We start from the raw sequence: 15000 nt of genomic DNA, 5'->3' as shown, positions 1-15000 counted from the left end.
CTGTTTATTTCATGTAGTGAGCTTTTTAGACCTTGTAATTCTCTAAGTAAATGGGGAAATAAATAAATGAAATGAAATGAAATGCAACTTAAACTCAAAAGTTACTTTTTCTTGGTTATGCCCCTCCAGTCAGCCTTTTGCTTGATTACCTTTTTTATTATTGAGTACATATCTGATTTTTGCTTACTGTACAAGTATATCTGGTATTTTTTTTCTTTGTAGTGTAAAGTCAGCAGAAGCAGCTAAACGAAAAAACATGAAAAAAGAATCAAAGGCGTATTCATATGAAGATCAAATCTGGGATATGGAGCAGCGTGAGGTCTGTTGAACATTATCAGCTTTGAAATGTGCCAATTTAATAGTGTTTTAATCAGTTGAGATCCTTCCTTTTTGTTGTTTAACACTTGTAGAACACTTTTTAAAATGCAGCAAAGCATGGTCTTATTAAAGAGGTTTGGGCTTTACTAGTAGTTGACTGTAGTTGTTATGTATGTCAGGTGAGAGTTCATGATTAACTCTCTTCTTAAACGTTTAAACAGTCAATGAAAAAGAAAAAGAAAGCTGAAGGGAAACTGTCAGCGAAAGATGAGATGGGACAAAAGGAAAAAGAAATCTTTGAAGCTCAGATAATGAAGGAAGCAGAAATCCGGGATAGATTGAAAGAGGTGAGCAACTTTTATCTGCATATTAATTAACATTCAGAGACAGTTTTTCGTATCTTTACTATTTGTTTACTTACAGAACAGGCAATTAAGTTATTGAACAGATGTTATCTCTAGGCTGTTGCAAAAGGATATGAGAGGCGGCTGCCAATTAACACTTAGGAGAGTGGGGTGGGGCAAACCTTAATACGTTGTTTTGGGCATTGGGAATTGGCTCAGCATGGCCAAGCCTAGTGACCTACAAAATGTGCCAAGGTCGGATGAGAGTCATTTGAACCATAATTATGTTCAGAAATGCACAAAATTTAGATGCACGCAGATTTCAAGAAGCGTCACAAAGTACCTCCTTGCTCTTCTCCTCGACTTCAACGTCACTTGTGTCTTGGATTACAGACAATTGACGTCACAAGATGTCCCCCACAAGCAGCTCCTTGAGTAATGATAAACAGCTGTATTTACCCTGAGCTAAAAATAACACTAACCTTTACCCGAACGTTATTGATGGTTTGCATCTGACGTCACCGCTGCCATGTTGGTGAACAGAACAATGCAGTAAAATGTCTTTTGGAATTTGACTCTATTCTTATGCAAAACTTTTGAGCCATTTTCTATTGTTTTGTACACCAACATGGCCGCCTCATCACGTGGATGCAAACCAAGAATTGTTGGAAATTGCTTGCATTTCTGGACATATGTGAAAAGGTCACACATACAGCAGTTCTTGTGAAACAGTCTGACTGAGTTCCAACCCAAACTGAAAACAAGGAGTAAGAACAGAGACAATCTTACAGAAAACAAAATGTTAGCAATAAATTATTGTAATTTTCGTGCAGTTAAGCCTAGTTTTCACTAGTGACGCAAGCACAAGCGCAAGCATAAGAGAGCTTATTTCACTGTGAAAACCTGACGCTAGCATAAGTACAAGCACAAACAAAAGGATCAAAATGTTTCCTTTTCCTTGTGCTTAATTATGCTTGCATTCAGATAGTCCTGTACCTTAATGTTTCAATGTAATTTGTTGAGTATTGTGTCTCATGAGAGCTTCTTCCCTAACATATTCAAATCCAGCACTCTTGCTCCACTTCATACCCTTTTCTTCCTGATAATTATCTCTGTTAGCTTCTTCGTGAAATCACCCAAGTTGCATCCTTACTGGATACAGCCATAACAGCCAATCGCAGATCTGCACGTCAGCATATCACCCCCCTGGTATCCACCCTGGTGATACTACTGCAGTACCCCCTGACTGCCCCTGCGGTTGTCCCACTGTTTTTGAAACTTGGTAGAAGCGCTCTTGATCATGAACGGAAATCTCTTTGTAAGTGGTATCTATTTAACTGCTGCGTTTTTCATTCACATATTCTTGTGTTTTTTGGGTGTTTTATTGGGCCATTTGTGTTTCCATGAACAATGTTTCAACCTGATGTTTCGATCTTGGGCATTTTGTTAGGAAATGCCACCTGTTCTCTGAGAGAGTACTCGGGAAGCTGGAGTTCTATTTGTAACCCTTAAACATAAAGAGACACTTGAAAAAGAGTCGCTTCTCCCTATACTTTTGTGCTTGTTCATTCAAGAGTGACTAATAATTCAAGATGGCAATTATTAACAGTTACAGCCAAACAAAGACAACTCCTTTAAACGATATCTCCATGGCAATTAAAATTACTGAGATCTTAAAATGAGGTCTTATAAAATATTATGGACAAATTGCCATGATGATGTGCTTTTTAACAATACGAATTGTTGCTCAAAATTAGTTATCTGTAGAACCGCACCTAAACATCCTGATATAGTCTTTTGTGTGCTTCAAACTTCCTGTGAGAAATAACGTCTTTTTAAACTTTCTTGAACATCGTTCAAGGCTTATCTTTTATCTATATGTTGTTGAAATTGCATCCACTGGAAACTCGGAAAGAATCCGAGCTCCAGACGGGATTTGAAGCCACGACCCTCCTTGAACTAACCACTGAGCTACCGGAGACTCTATGGTGAGCAAAGGTGAAATGTGGGTCTTTGACACGATGCAGTTTTGAGCTATGCTGTCAGTCGTTATTTTACTATGCAATTGCGCGATGCAGTTTGAGTTAACAACCCACTAGAGTCTCTAGTTGCTCGGAGGTTAGAGCATCCGACGAGATCACTTAAGGTCATGGGTTCAAATCCCATTTGGAGTTCGGATGTTTTTTTTGAGTTTCCTATGGATGCAATTTCAACACCACATATAGAATTCTCACATTTGTTCACTTATGTTTTATCTCCTAATTAAATTATTTATTCATTATTTTTTTAATTCATTTTTGTGTTGGCGTTTTTTGCCACCGTTAACCAAATATTCATGTATCAGTGGATGTAGATGTAACTGCTTGCTTTTGTTTCTAGTACCTTCTCAGTTTTTGCTAATATGGCATGATTTTGTCAACTGCAGGGGGTGTTGCATATGTGACAATGAGACTTCTTAAACCGATGTGCAGTATCAACCCAGCATGGTGTGAAGAAAACCTTTCAGAGGCCACCAAACGTGTCTTGACCATTCTTCATACCGTAACAGTCTCCCCCAGTGTTTCAGGAGCACCCTCATCGAAATCATTGCCAGAGCTCCTTTCTGCACCTGCATTTGCCTTCTGTTTTCCCCTACTAAGGTGTATTCTTAAGGATGGTGGGAAAACTGTTGGGGGAGATGAAGATCTTAGGCACCAGGCTCTGCAGGTTGTGGCTGAACATTGTAAGCTGAGAGCCAATTACGACGATGGTGATTGGGAGGAGAAGGAGGGAAAAGAGGTAATTAAAGGAAGTCCGCTATAACAAACTGTCAACACCATTCCTAATGACTCGCTCATACGAGGAAACAATGTGTGTGCTCCACACAGACTTTCTGATAACGGCACTAGTTCAGATGCTGTGCCACTGAACTACAGTATACTGGTGGGAGCCACAAAAGGTTGCAAAATTGGTGGCTTTTCTAGCTTTTAATACCTGCGGTATCTAGAATTCCAACCTTTTCCACTTCCTATTGACTGTTGAAGTTTTCAGCTTTATTATAATAATAATGATTATTATATGGCTAGTGTTTCTGGCCGATATAACGCGCGCTGTGATTGGCTAAGAGCAGCTAAGCGCTAGGGCATTGTTCTCCCGTAATTCCCACGGGCTTATTATGGATTATGCAAATTAATTATTTCTTCTTTGGAACCGTTCTGTTAGCCATATGATAAACAACTTATTGACCTTGACCGTTCGGTTGTTACAGCGAGATCTCAACCTCGGCCTAGCTGTATTGACCTCGCTATCGATCAGTCAATACGGCAAGGCCTCAGTTTGATATTTTGCTGTAACGACCTCACTCTCGGTTATGAAGTAGTTATTATTGTCCTGCTATGGGGCTTTTTCAAATGGAGACCGTTTTGAATCCCGAGGGACTGAAAACGTTTGTTTTGCTCCTCCCTGAACTCGCTTCCAATCACCAGCATCGCCCCCTGGTGACAAAAGTTTATTCTGCTCAGATTGAAATTGTAGAAATGGTTCATTTTTGCTTCTCTGTTGAAAGATGCTACATTTTAGTGCTGCTAAATAAAATGAAGTGATTTTTTTTTCCATAGTGACTCGGGAATACTCCGAAAAGGTCTGAATGCCCCTTTGTAGGAGTTGAATCAACAACCTTCTGAAAACTAGTTCGTTCTCTCTATCGCCGGAGGTTACTCCTGAATACTGGGTCATTTAAGTTGGTTCAGGGAACATCTGTCCTGCATGTGCCTTCCAGTACTTAAAAGATTTAAACGACAGCTTAGCTGGGTCATTTGCATTTTACTAATTAACATTTATGTAATCCCATTGTGCTTTTCGGTCCTGTTTCAGAGTCACCCAGCTTTGCTACCAAGACAAGACATGTTTTCTCTCCTGAGCGAAATTATTTCTTCCAGTCCAAAGACAATCAAAGGTTCAAGATTACAGGTACATTAGCATTAAAAAGTTAACTGGCATCTGATACGAACTGTAAGAATGGAGTGCTTATCACCATTGTCAAAATACTAAATGTCAAACTGTCTGCTGCCTGACTGGCTCACTTGATTGAGCTCCAGGTTATGCAAGAGATCACGGGTTTGAACCCCAGGCGGACCAAAGCTCAGGTTCTTAAAGTATCTGAAGAGAAAGTGCTGCCTGTAATTGTAATATTGTCATCCTCCTTACCGTAGATAACTCCCTTTTGTTTTTTTAAGGCGAAAGAATTAGAGCTCTAGGCTGAAAGACCTTTTTATATGAGAGTCGTCATTGTTTTTTTTTTTTATTGCCACTGTAAAATAATGCCAGTATGTTGCTAAAAACTAGGGTGTGCTAGCTTTTTAACGTTGAGGAAGAATCTTAGCTGTGACCAAAAGGTTTTCGAGTGATTTGTCCTTCCTGTAAGCGACGATGGGGACAAGCGGAAAAATTCGTTTCTAGGGAAGCAATTCTGTTCCTCAGTTGATTAAGGCCTCTGTCTTTTGGCTGGTTGTGAGGATGGTATGTCTTCGTCTGAATCCGAGAGGGTCCGCTTTTCTGGGGACTTGATTGGAGAGAGTGGCGATGGAGCTTGGCTGTCTCTCATTTCTGCAAGGATTTCAGCGACAATATCGTCATTGGCCATGTTTGCAAGACCGGTTTCGGAATTCGTTGTGGATTCCTTCGTCATTTGCGTGCTCCAAGTGTTCGTTTGGGTTGCTTCTTATAATGCCCTCCGGATGGCGTCCTCTTAATTGATGGGCCAATAATAGTGTAGTTATTTTGATCCGTTCCACGTCGCTAGGTTCGTTGAAGAACCAAGCTATTTGATGTAATGGTTAGACTTTCAATTCTTATTGCGATAGCAACTATAGACTGGAGTGGTTTCTGCAAAGCACTCTGTAATAGACCAATCTCGATATATTGAATAGAGTATATTACATGGCCGTGTGGAGATACGAAATTTCTCTTCGAGTGTTGAAAAATATTTAACGAGTGAGCGAAGCGAACGAGTGAAATATTTTTGAACACAAAAAGAGAAATCATGTTTTCGAGCGAAAGCTCACGTGGTATTTCATCGGTGTTTATATAATAAAAATCAGTCTTCGACAAAAGACATCACCTCCAGGTTCTGCGGACAAAACTCAAACAAATCCTTATTTTAAATCCCCGGAGCCTCGAAATCATGTTTGTTTTGAGCTGAATTGTAACATTTCAAAGGGGGTCTATTGGAGCCTCGCTCTTTTGCATGACTTATACCACCATGGTGAAACTTACCTTAAAATTAAGAAGTAAAATCCTGCTCATTCTTAGTGGCGAATAAAATACTTCGACTTTCTGCCGTTTTGTGTTACATTATTCTTTAATCAAGGAGACAAAACGTTAATTGAGCGACCTTTTGAGAAGCTTTGCAAGTGGTTACCCAGCCCGACCGTAAACATAATTGTAATTCCTCTCTCAATGACACCACACTCTTTATCCTGTATTTTTGCTTGTACTGAATTTTATGAAGTTTTCATTTTCCCTCAGCAACTTGCATCTCTCAGCCTGCTAGAGTTGTGCAAGGCCTCCAGTGGCGATCTAGGCTGTGCCACAGCATCACCAGCTGAGATCTCTGTCCTGCTCAACTCGTTGGAGTCATCTTCTACTTCACTGAGATTTGCCACTCTTCAGGGACTTCTAGTTCTTAAGGATATCTTGTCCACAGAAGATCATGGAACCACACAGACTGCCCAACTTATTAAACGCCTATGGGTGGCAAAATTTGACGATGATGAGGAAAATGTCAAAGTTGCAGATAAGTATGTTCAAACTTGTGGGATTACGATAGTGATCACGAAAAGGGTACTGAACTTTGTTTGAGTGTCAAGTCTTCTAGCGACGGGGCACTAATTATGGATGCTGTACACTCAGAGCGAGCATCTCGCCAGTGCTTCGGGTGAACCCATGGCCAAAGCACCCAAGGTCGGCTAGGAGCCTTTAGAGGACTAGGAGCCTTTAATTCAAATCAAACAAAACACTGGTGTTTTTGAGGAGAAGAGAAAACTGGAGCTCCTGGAGAAAACGTTCTCGGAGCAGGGGCCCGTTTCTCGAAAATCCTGAAACTTTACGGGCCATTTTCGGGTGTCACAATTCCCTCTGTATCTCAAGAACGGAGAGGATTTGAGTCGTCAAACTTTACGGTCAGTTTGCATGTTGTTACCTTAAAAACATGTAAAAAGATCGGCGTTCCTGAACAAGCGGTTGGCAGGTTCACAAATGGCTTTTCGGGCCCGGAAAGTTTTCGGGACTTTCGAGAAACGGGCCCCAGATTCGATTACCAACAAACTCAACCAACATATGACGCCGAGTCTGGGTAACGAACCCGGGCCACATTGGTGGGAGGCGAGTGCTTTCACCACTGCGCCAGCCCTCCTCCCCAAACAGCACAAAGATCCCAAAAACCCTTTGAACTGATACAGGAATTGTTGATCATGGGATTCTGTCTGTATAGAATCTGACTAAATGTCAGTCATTTCTCTAGGTTGTGGGAAGAGGTAGGTTACAATGTTCCAGAGCCATTGTGCAGTGCACTTTTGGAGGACGTTGTACATGACGTTGAGGTCATCAGAAATGCTTCTACCCGCGCATTAGCTGCTGCAATCACTGAACATCCGGATGTAGCGCCATCCATTCTGCAGCAACTGATGGACCTGTATGAAGTTAAGCTTAAGGTGAGAGTACGTGATTTTGAACCTGATTCTCTTGGATAGCAGTGTTGGGAACTCAATCAACTCAAATACCCTTATCCATAAACCCAAAACGAGTACTCTATTGTAATAATTGAATTAACAGATGATAAAACGCCACCATTGGATCAGCCATGAACATGGACTTTTTTTTAGACGGACATCTCAATGAAGTAAGAAGTCTCAATGTTAGAATTTACGACTCATCGATTGAGCGCTGTCGAGACACGGTAGTGCACATTTGGCTCTTAACCCCAGGGTAGCCTGTTGGAGGCGTAGCTCTGTTACCGTGTGGTTTCTTCCTTAGCCAAGAAACTTTGCTTCATACGCTCCCCGTTCCCCCATGTGTATAAATAAAGAGTAGTGACATGCTTAGGATAGGCCTGGGAAAGAGTAGTAGTAGCACATCATGCTTTAGAAACCGGGACAAACTCGAGCTGTTTGGGCTCCCTGTGGCTTTTTGTGCCACTTTGTTTTTTTCCTTTTATTGAGCACTGCCGTTTCGAAATGAGCTTAAGTTATCTCAATAAATCTGTGATGTCTGTATTAAAATCAAGGTTATGTTGATAAGAGCTCCTTGTTTCAGATTCCTCCACCATTAGTGGATAGTCTGGGGCGAGTAGTATCCAGTGACTCAATCGATCTCTCGGACGCCAGGTGTGGGATAGCATTGGCTCTCGGAGAATTGTCACCCAAGCTTTCTGATGAAGAGGTTAATGTTTGATTTTCATATTACATACTACAAAAACAGCTTTAGCTTTAGCTATAGTGGCGCAGTTTTGTGGAACAATTTGCCATTAGCACTAAGGAAAGCAGAATCCCTCAATCAATTCAAACGATTGATTAAGCCATTGTTCTAAACACGGCATTCATGGAAAGCAGCTTTTATTTTATGATATTGAGTAACATAGTTAATGTAGTTTACATAGTTTTATCTATACTTGGTTTTAAATTTTTAATTGTACATATGGCTTTTATATTGCTGATGAATTGTACCGTGATTTAATAAAGATTAAATAAATAAACAAATAAATACCTTTAATGAGAGATAGATCATACTAAAACGGCAATGTCACCGCAAGCATAAAATAAACTAGAGTTAGGATGTGACTGAGATACTACCCGTTCCAGAACAGAAAAAGAAAAAAAGTAGAGGCTCACAGACATTGGAAAATTCATACATTGTAACAACCTCGTTGTCTTCGCTCGTTTGCCATGTGAAGCGTGCTCGTGTTCTCCCATGTTTCACCCCCTTTGATGTCATCTCTAAACATTCTCTGCATGCATCGACGCTTTGTGTCTTCTTCTCTTCTTTACAGGTTGAGTCAACTTCTTATTTCGTCCAAAAACATAAACGAATTTTTTAATGTTTTACCCAACGCCGTCTCCTCTTAGTTTTTGCATAGCTTTGGCAGATGAAACGTTTTCCGAAGTCTTTTATCAGTCAAGTGATAATTTTAAGTCTGTGGCGATATTGATTTAGATTACAAATCTATCGGTGATAGACGAACTATTTTTCTTCCATTTTATTCAGGTTTTGCCGCTATTTGTATTTTTCGTGCCAACCGGTCTAGGAGATCGTAACCTTGAAGTCAGGAAACACATGTTAACTGCTGCGCTCAAGGCTGTCAATGACCACGGAAAGGTTACTCTTCTTTCTATGTTGTAAAGTGCCATTTTAATGATATTTTAGAATAAAATAGATGTTAATGCTGGTAAGCAAATACTGGGCAGTGCCTGGGAGGAGAGCGTGACTTCCCATCACGTGACTACCTTATTTGGCTATTTCATTCATCCAGCCATGCGAGCCTTCTCAGTTTGACATTTCCAAAGCTCAAGTAGTTCTGTTTTTTCTGTTCAGCAATTTAATCCCTCCCTCCCGCCCGTTTTGCTTTCTGGTTCTCTTGTATTTTATTTTATTTTTTCTTTATGAGCTTCTGTAACCTATTTAATAGTTCTCCTTAATAAAATATGGGTGGGGAATTGCTGCCTGCAGCACCCCTTCAGCCCTGTGCTGAAGCCCCGTTAGGGAGGGGGCATAATGTTTACTTTGCTGGACTGGGTTAACTTGGCCCCAGGACATTATGCCAGCCACTATGCCCGCCTTGCAATAGAGGCATGAGGCACCCCCTCGGCTAGTTGCCGAGGCCCCTCATCCGGTGGTCCATACTGGCGGTGGGTATTATCTGCGCCTTGCCAGTACATTTCCTGCCCCTTGTTTACGCCCAAGTTGTGTGTATTGTCTTTTATTGCGCACCAAAGAATTAAACGCAGGTTTCCGTTTTGCTTGAGTATCCTATCATTGATTTCGTTTTGATCATGTGTTACTCTCATAGATTAATGTTTTCGTACTACTTCATCTCCTAGGCAAATATAGCTGTTCTGTTGCCAGTGTTTGAGCAGTTTCTAGACAAGGCGCCCGACAGCTCAGCACATGACTCAATCCGTCAGTCAGTTGTTATTCTGATGGGCTGTCTCGCTCGTCATTTGGACAAGGATGACCCCAAGGTACGCACTCCATAGAAAGGATATCATGAAATTATTCATATACTTTTTATCTGTGGTTACTCTTACCTTTCAAAGGTTAATCCCTGTTTATGAAACAACGGTTATTCCTTTCAAAACTTGACTATTTTTTTAGGTCAGACCAATTGTTGGAAAGCTCTTAAGCGCCCTGTCGACACCATCACAACAAGTAAGTCAAATCAAATCCAACTCTCTGTATTGTTTTTAGAGCTTTTTTTCTCAAAAGTAGGAGCTTAGTTGTCCTCAGATTGATGCAAAACTCAATGGCTGACTTAACAAAAACTCTACAACTGATCATCTTTTTGTTTTGCCAGGTTCAAGAAGCAGTGGCCAACTGTCTCCCTCCACTTGTCCCAGCAATCAAGTCTGAAGCTCCAGAAATGGTGAAAAATTTGTTGAACCAGGTACCAGAGATTTTTGTAGAATGTATTTGGCCTGGTTTTCACTAGCTACGCAAGCGCGAGCACAAGAGATTCGTGCCAAGTGAAAACGAACCATAACGCAAGCACAACCTGGAAGTACAAGCGCACGACGCAGAGACAAAGATTCTCTAGTTCCATGTTCTCTCTTACAACGCGGCGCTGCGAGTGGAATCTGGAATGGGTCTATTTCATTGGACGAACACCACAGCTTGCTTTGTGCTTGCGTTACGTCCCGTTTTCACGCAACGCAAGCGAGGAGGCAGTGTGGCCCAGTGGTTAGGGCGCTTGCCTTGAGATCCGGAGATCCCGGGTTCAAGACCCGCTCTGACCACTCGTTGAATTTGTTCCTGGTAGTCCCTGGTTTAACTTCCCAGCTGCACTTGTAAATAGCCAACTGGTTTGCCTCCGGCCGGTTGGGATTCTTAACAAGCTTGTGCTTATGCTTTGCGTGAGGCCCACTTTTATATATGCAGTGAAATAAGCGCTCTCGTGCTTGCGTCGCTAGTGAAAACCAGGCTTTAGAGAATTCTTTTCTGAGCATTTAGGTTTTCTCCTTTCACCAATACAAGGAATAGTAGGTGGAAGTGTTTAGAAAAGACAAACGAAGAGTTTGAAACAAGAGTCTGTCTCACAGCTTAGTTTCGGTATAATACACGAAAGCGGTATTTGCAAAATTCCAAGCTTCTGTAAGTTGGAAACTGTTCTCATCATCTACTTTTGTTGCTGTTGTTGTCAGCTGCTCGACTCCACAGTTTACGGTGAAAGAAAAGGTGCAGCTTACGGTCTGGCAGGACTGGTGAAAGGTTTGGGAATCCTATTCCTCAAGCAACTGAATATCATGTCCACGCTGCAGGAGGCCATACAAGACAAAAAGAATCATCGCCACAGAGAAGGAGCATTGTTTGCATACGAGATGCTCTGCACTATGCTGGGCCGTTTGTTTGAACCTTACGTTGTACATGTGCTGCCCAACTTACTTTTATGCTTTGGTGATGGTAATCCCTACGTTCGAGAGGTGAGACAAGAATAATTTGTAATTTCATACGGGAAGTTTTTTACTCTCTCTCTCTCTCTCTCTCTCTCTCTCTCTCTCTCTCTCTCTCTCTCTCTCTCTCCATAGGCATCGTGGGGCACTTTTGTAACTTTTTTCTCCTTTTGCTATAATTCGCCCAGTTTTAGATGGTAAGGCACAACAACTTTTCAGTAGATACCTTAAACACTGATCCCCTTGCAGACCGACGCCCAACGAATCACTTTAAAATCAAAAGGACTGTGACCCTTTTTCATGGCAAGGAGGTTACAAAAGTTCCCTTGTCCGTGGTAAGCACCTTTTAAAAAGCTTTTAAATCCATTTCCTTACCAAATTGTGGCTTTTGCCTTACCATATATACGCCACACGATTCCCTCAATTACCACAGTAATTTAAATTGGAAGTATTGCGCCCAGGAAAATTTTACCGTCTATACGTTTGACTTTTCATGTCCATGAAAAGAATCACGATTCAGAAAAAGTCCGTTTTTTGCTTCGCTGGTTTCAAAAAGTGATTGAGCCCTTTTAAAACATTCAACATCAACCAAATTTTGAGGGATGTTAAAGACGTCTTTTGGTAATCTAATAAAGAAAGAATTTAGTGAATTGGATGTTTTCTTATTTTTTGGTGGATTTTTTTAGTTGCCAATGTCTCAAAACTGGCAACGTTACAAAAGGTCCCTATTTGCTAGAGGTTCCAACAAGGGCTTTCGATGTGATTTCTTTAGAGATAAAAAACAAAAGTGCAATCAATATAAACAATAGTACAGTAGAAATAAGTGAGAGAAAATTCAACTCTTTTCTATAATTTGGAAAGGAACTAGGGTTAAAAAACAACGCGGTTTTGCGTTATCGGGAATATGGATATCTTCATTCACAGTTGAATGTTTGACTCATTGCAGCGGTAAATGACCATAAAAAATGTATTGGGGATAGGTTTACATGCGAGAATGTTGCTTGTGTGCTGTTCTAAAAGCCGTAAACGAGAGGTCAGAGGGGCGTTTTAAATTAATATTCATATCCTTTATAGATTCACCACACCCTTTGTCAAACAAGCACCCAGAGGCTCCAAAACAAACTGAGAATTTGGTCATGAATATATAAAAGCAAAAGGGATATGACGAATACAATTGATTCATTTCATAGACAAAGATAGCATTCACAAGACACTGTGATAAGTAACACGAAAAATGATGCGCCATATCTGTAAGTCCATCTGCTGGACTGCTAGTAATTGCCAAAGTGTACATCTCGTTTTTCTATGGATGCACTTTCCATTATATTTAAATTGTTCTTTCGAGAAGATTTTTCAGAATTTTATTTCATTTAGGTGTTTACCGGCGAATTTCTAGTCACGCAGTGGTTAAGGTGCTATTGCTTAAATCCTAACTCTCCCATTTCTCCTCTTGAACCCCAGAATGGCTACAAGAAGATTTTTTTCTTTTCACAGTCTGTTGGCGGCAAAGCCATTAACCAAGCGAGCCAAGATTGTAAAAAATTAAAAGATACAATATTTTATAAAATAATTAGGATAATATGCGCACTCATATTGGTGAATAGCTGTGTTTATATGAGAGTGTGTAAACACGGCTGTGACAAGGGCTGTGACATCACACGAATTTGGTTATGCGTTCTCAGACGCGCGTTTTGATTGGCTGTTTCAATCATTAAGTAACAAAAACAGCAGTTCCTTCATTTATTGAATTATTTTTGAGAAATATCATCACAAAGCATGATCACGAAAAAGTTCCGCCTGTTAAAGGATGACCCTGACACGGGAGCCATTCTTCAACCCTTGCGCGTTTTAGGCGCCTATCGTCGTGACACCAACTTACCTGACTCCCTCGTCAGAAGTACTCCAAAGGGGAGTGTCAAGCCCAACGTGAATGGGCCTAGTTTTGGGTGAATTCAGGAGTTACCGTGATTACAACTTCCACAGACTGGAATGCCTCGATTTTTTTAAATATCCTCTTTTGCAAGTGTTCGTAAAAAGTTTGTTCTTTGATGGGTTAAGTTAATGTTAACTATGATATCACTGGTAATAGAGTGGCTTTCAAAACTGTTGAGTATTTTCAACAGGCATTGCTTGTGTATTTAAACTGTGCAATGTACGAATATTAACTGGATCGACGTTAGTCATCAAAAACCAAGGGTCACCGTATGTTTTTCAATAGCAATTTGTTCTTTTTGGCCAACAAAAAATAAATCAGCGCTCTTTAGACTTTTGCAAATGCAAAGGAGCAACAACTGCTTTTGATGTTGACCTAAAAAATCCCGCTATTTACCATGATTACGACACTTGAATTCAAGTGCTTGCGAGATTATTGTTTTAGCAAAACGTTGCAGTTATCGAAACTCATCAAGAAAGCCTCAGCTGCAGAACGTGCTCTTTTTTGCGTCAGTGATGCAAAGTTTGCAATTGTTAAAACTCAATTGATTTATTGCTACAAGGATGGTAGATGTTTCATCAGTTACGTATATTCGATAAGCTGGGATAGCCAATGTGATTGCATTCGAATTATTTTCAGTGAGTTTTAAACATTCCAACGATTATGGGCGTAATCATAATTAAGCTACAGTATATTGCGTTTATTGCTGCTTGCTATGGGGATAATGCGAATAAGGTATGTTGTGTTTATTGCTATCATTTTCTGGTAGGCTTTGCCTACAATTTCAATTGTTAAAGCTCAATTGAATTTATTGGTGCAAAGATGGTAGATTTCGAGTGAAGCTATGATCTTCGCAGTTATGAGAGCAATTTTTGCAATTGCGTAGAGAAGCCTGAAAATTTCAGGACTTCAACGGCAATTGCAAAAATTGCTCTCATAACTGCGAAGATCATAGCTTCACTCGATTTCATATCCGCAGTTCATATATGATTCATTTCATATACCATTTCATCATGGTAGATTTCATCACTCGCGTATATTTCATAAGTTCGGATAGCCAATGTGATCGCATTTGATTTTTTTTTTCAGTGAGTTGTAAACGCTATGAAGATTATCGGCATAGTTATGACCAAGCTATGTTGCGTTTATTGCTGCCATCTATGGGCAATAATCATGAATGAGCTTTGTTGCGTTTATTGCTACCATTTTCATGGTATGCGTTGCCTACAATTTGAGTTGTTAAAGCTCAGTTGAATTTATTGCTGCAAAGATGGAAGATTTCATCAGTTAAATGCATATATTCGATATGCTCGGATAGCCAACCTGCTTGCATTTGAAGTTATATAGGTGAGTTATGAACATTGCAAAGATTATGGGCGTTCAATTGATTTTCCTAGGAGTAAAGAAATATGAGCGAATGTGAGAACGATATACACATATTAAATGTTGACAGAAACCCACTGGGAACTCGGAAAAATCAGATCCCCAGATGGGATTTGAACCCACGACCCTCCGTGATCTAGTCGGATGCTCTAACCACTGAGCTACTGGAGACTCTATGGTGAGCAGGGGGGGAAATGCAGTTACGATGCAGTTATGAGCTATGCTGTCAGTCGTTATTTGACTCTGTAGCTGTGTGATGCAGCTCGAGTCAAAGACCAACATTTCACCCTTGCTCACCATGGTGTCTCCAGTAGCTCAGTGGTTAGAGCATCCGACCAGATCACCGAGGGTCGTGGGTTCAAATCCCATCTGGGGCTCGGATTTT

General features: G+C 40.6%; 1 protein-coding gene and 1 non-coding gene across 2 annotated transcripts in view; one reads left to right on the top strand and one right to left on the bottom strand.

Moving 5' to 3' along the window:
• The window catches only part of LOC137975453 (stalled ribosome sensor GCN1-like), a 70758-nt gene that overhangs the window by 30072 nt on the left and 25686 nt on the right, over positions 1–15000 (top strand). The window contains exons 25-37 of the mRNA XM_068822576.1: positions 223–319; positions 540–665; positions 1782–1980; positions 3088–3440; positions 4515–4610; positions 6168–6439; positions 7162–7351; positions 7953–8078; positions 8901–9011; positions 9734–9874; positions 10008–10061; positions 10207–10296; positions 11051–11329. Coding sequence (XP_068678677.1) covers positions 223–319; positions 540–665; positions 1782–1980; positions 3088–3440; positions 4515–4610; positions 6168–6439; positions 7162–7351; positions 7953–8078; positions 8901–9011; positions 9734–9874; positions 10008–10061; positions 10207–10296; positions 11051–11329 — 2134 coding nt within the window. The remainder of the gene's footprint in view (positions 1–222; positions 320–539; positions 666–1781; positions 1981–3087; positions 3441–4514; positions 4611–6167; positions 6440–7161; positions 7352–7952; positions 8079–8900; positions 9012–9733; positions 9875–10007; positions 10062–10206; positions 10297–11050; positions 11330–15000) is intronic.
• On the bottom strand, positions 14714–14786 carry Trnas-aga (transfer RNA serine (anticodon AGA)). Its single transcript has one exon. It is a non-coding gene; the product is annotated as a tRNA-Ser (tRNA).

Source organism: Montipora foliosa, chromosome 11, assembly GCF_036669935.1.
Source record: "Montipora foliosa isolate CH-2021 chromosome 11, ASM3666993v2, whole genome shotgun sequence".
Taxonomy (NCBI): domain Eukaryota; kingdom Metazoa; phylum Cnidaria; class Anthozoa; order Scleractinia; family Acroporidae; genus Montipora; species Montipora foliosa.
This window is presented reverse-complemented; position numbering and strand designations above follow the sequence as displayed.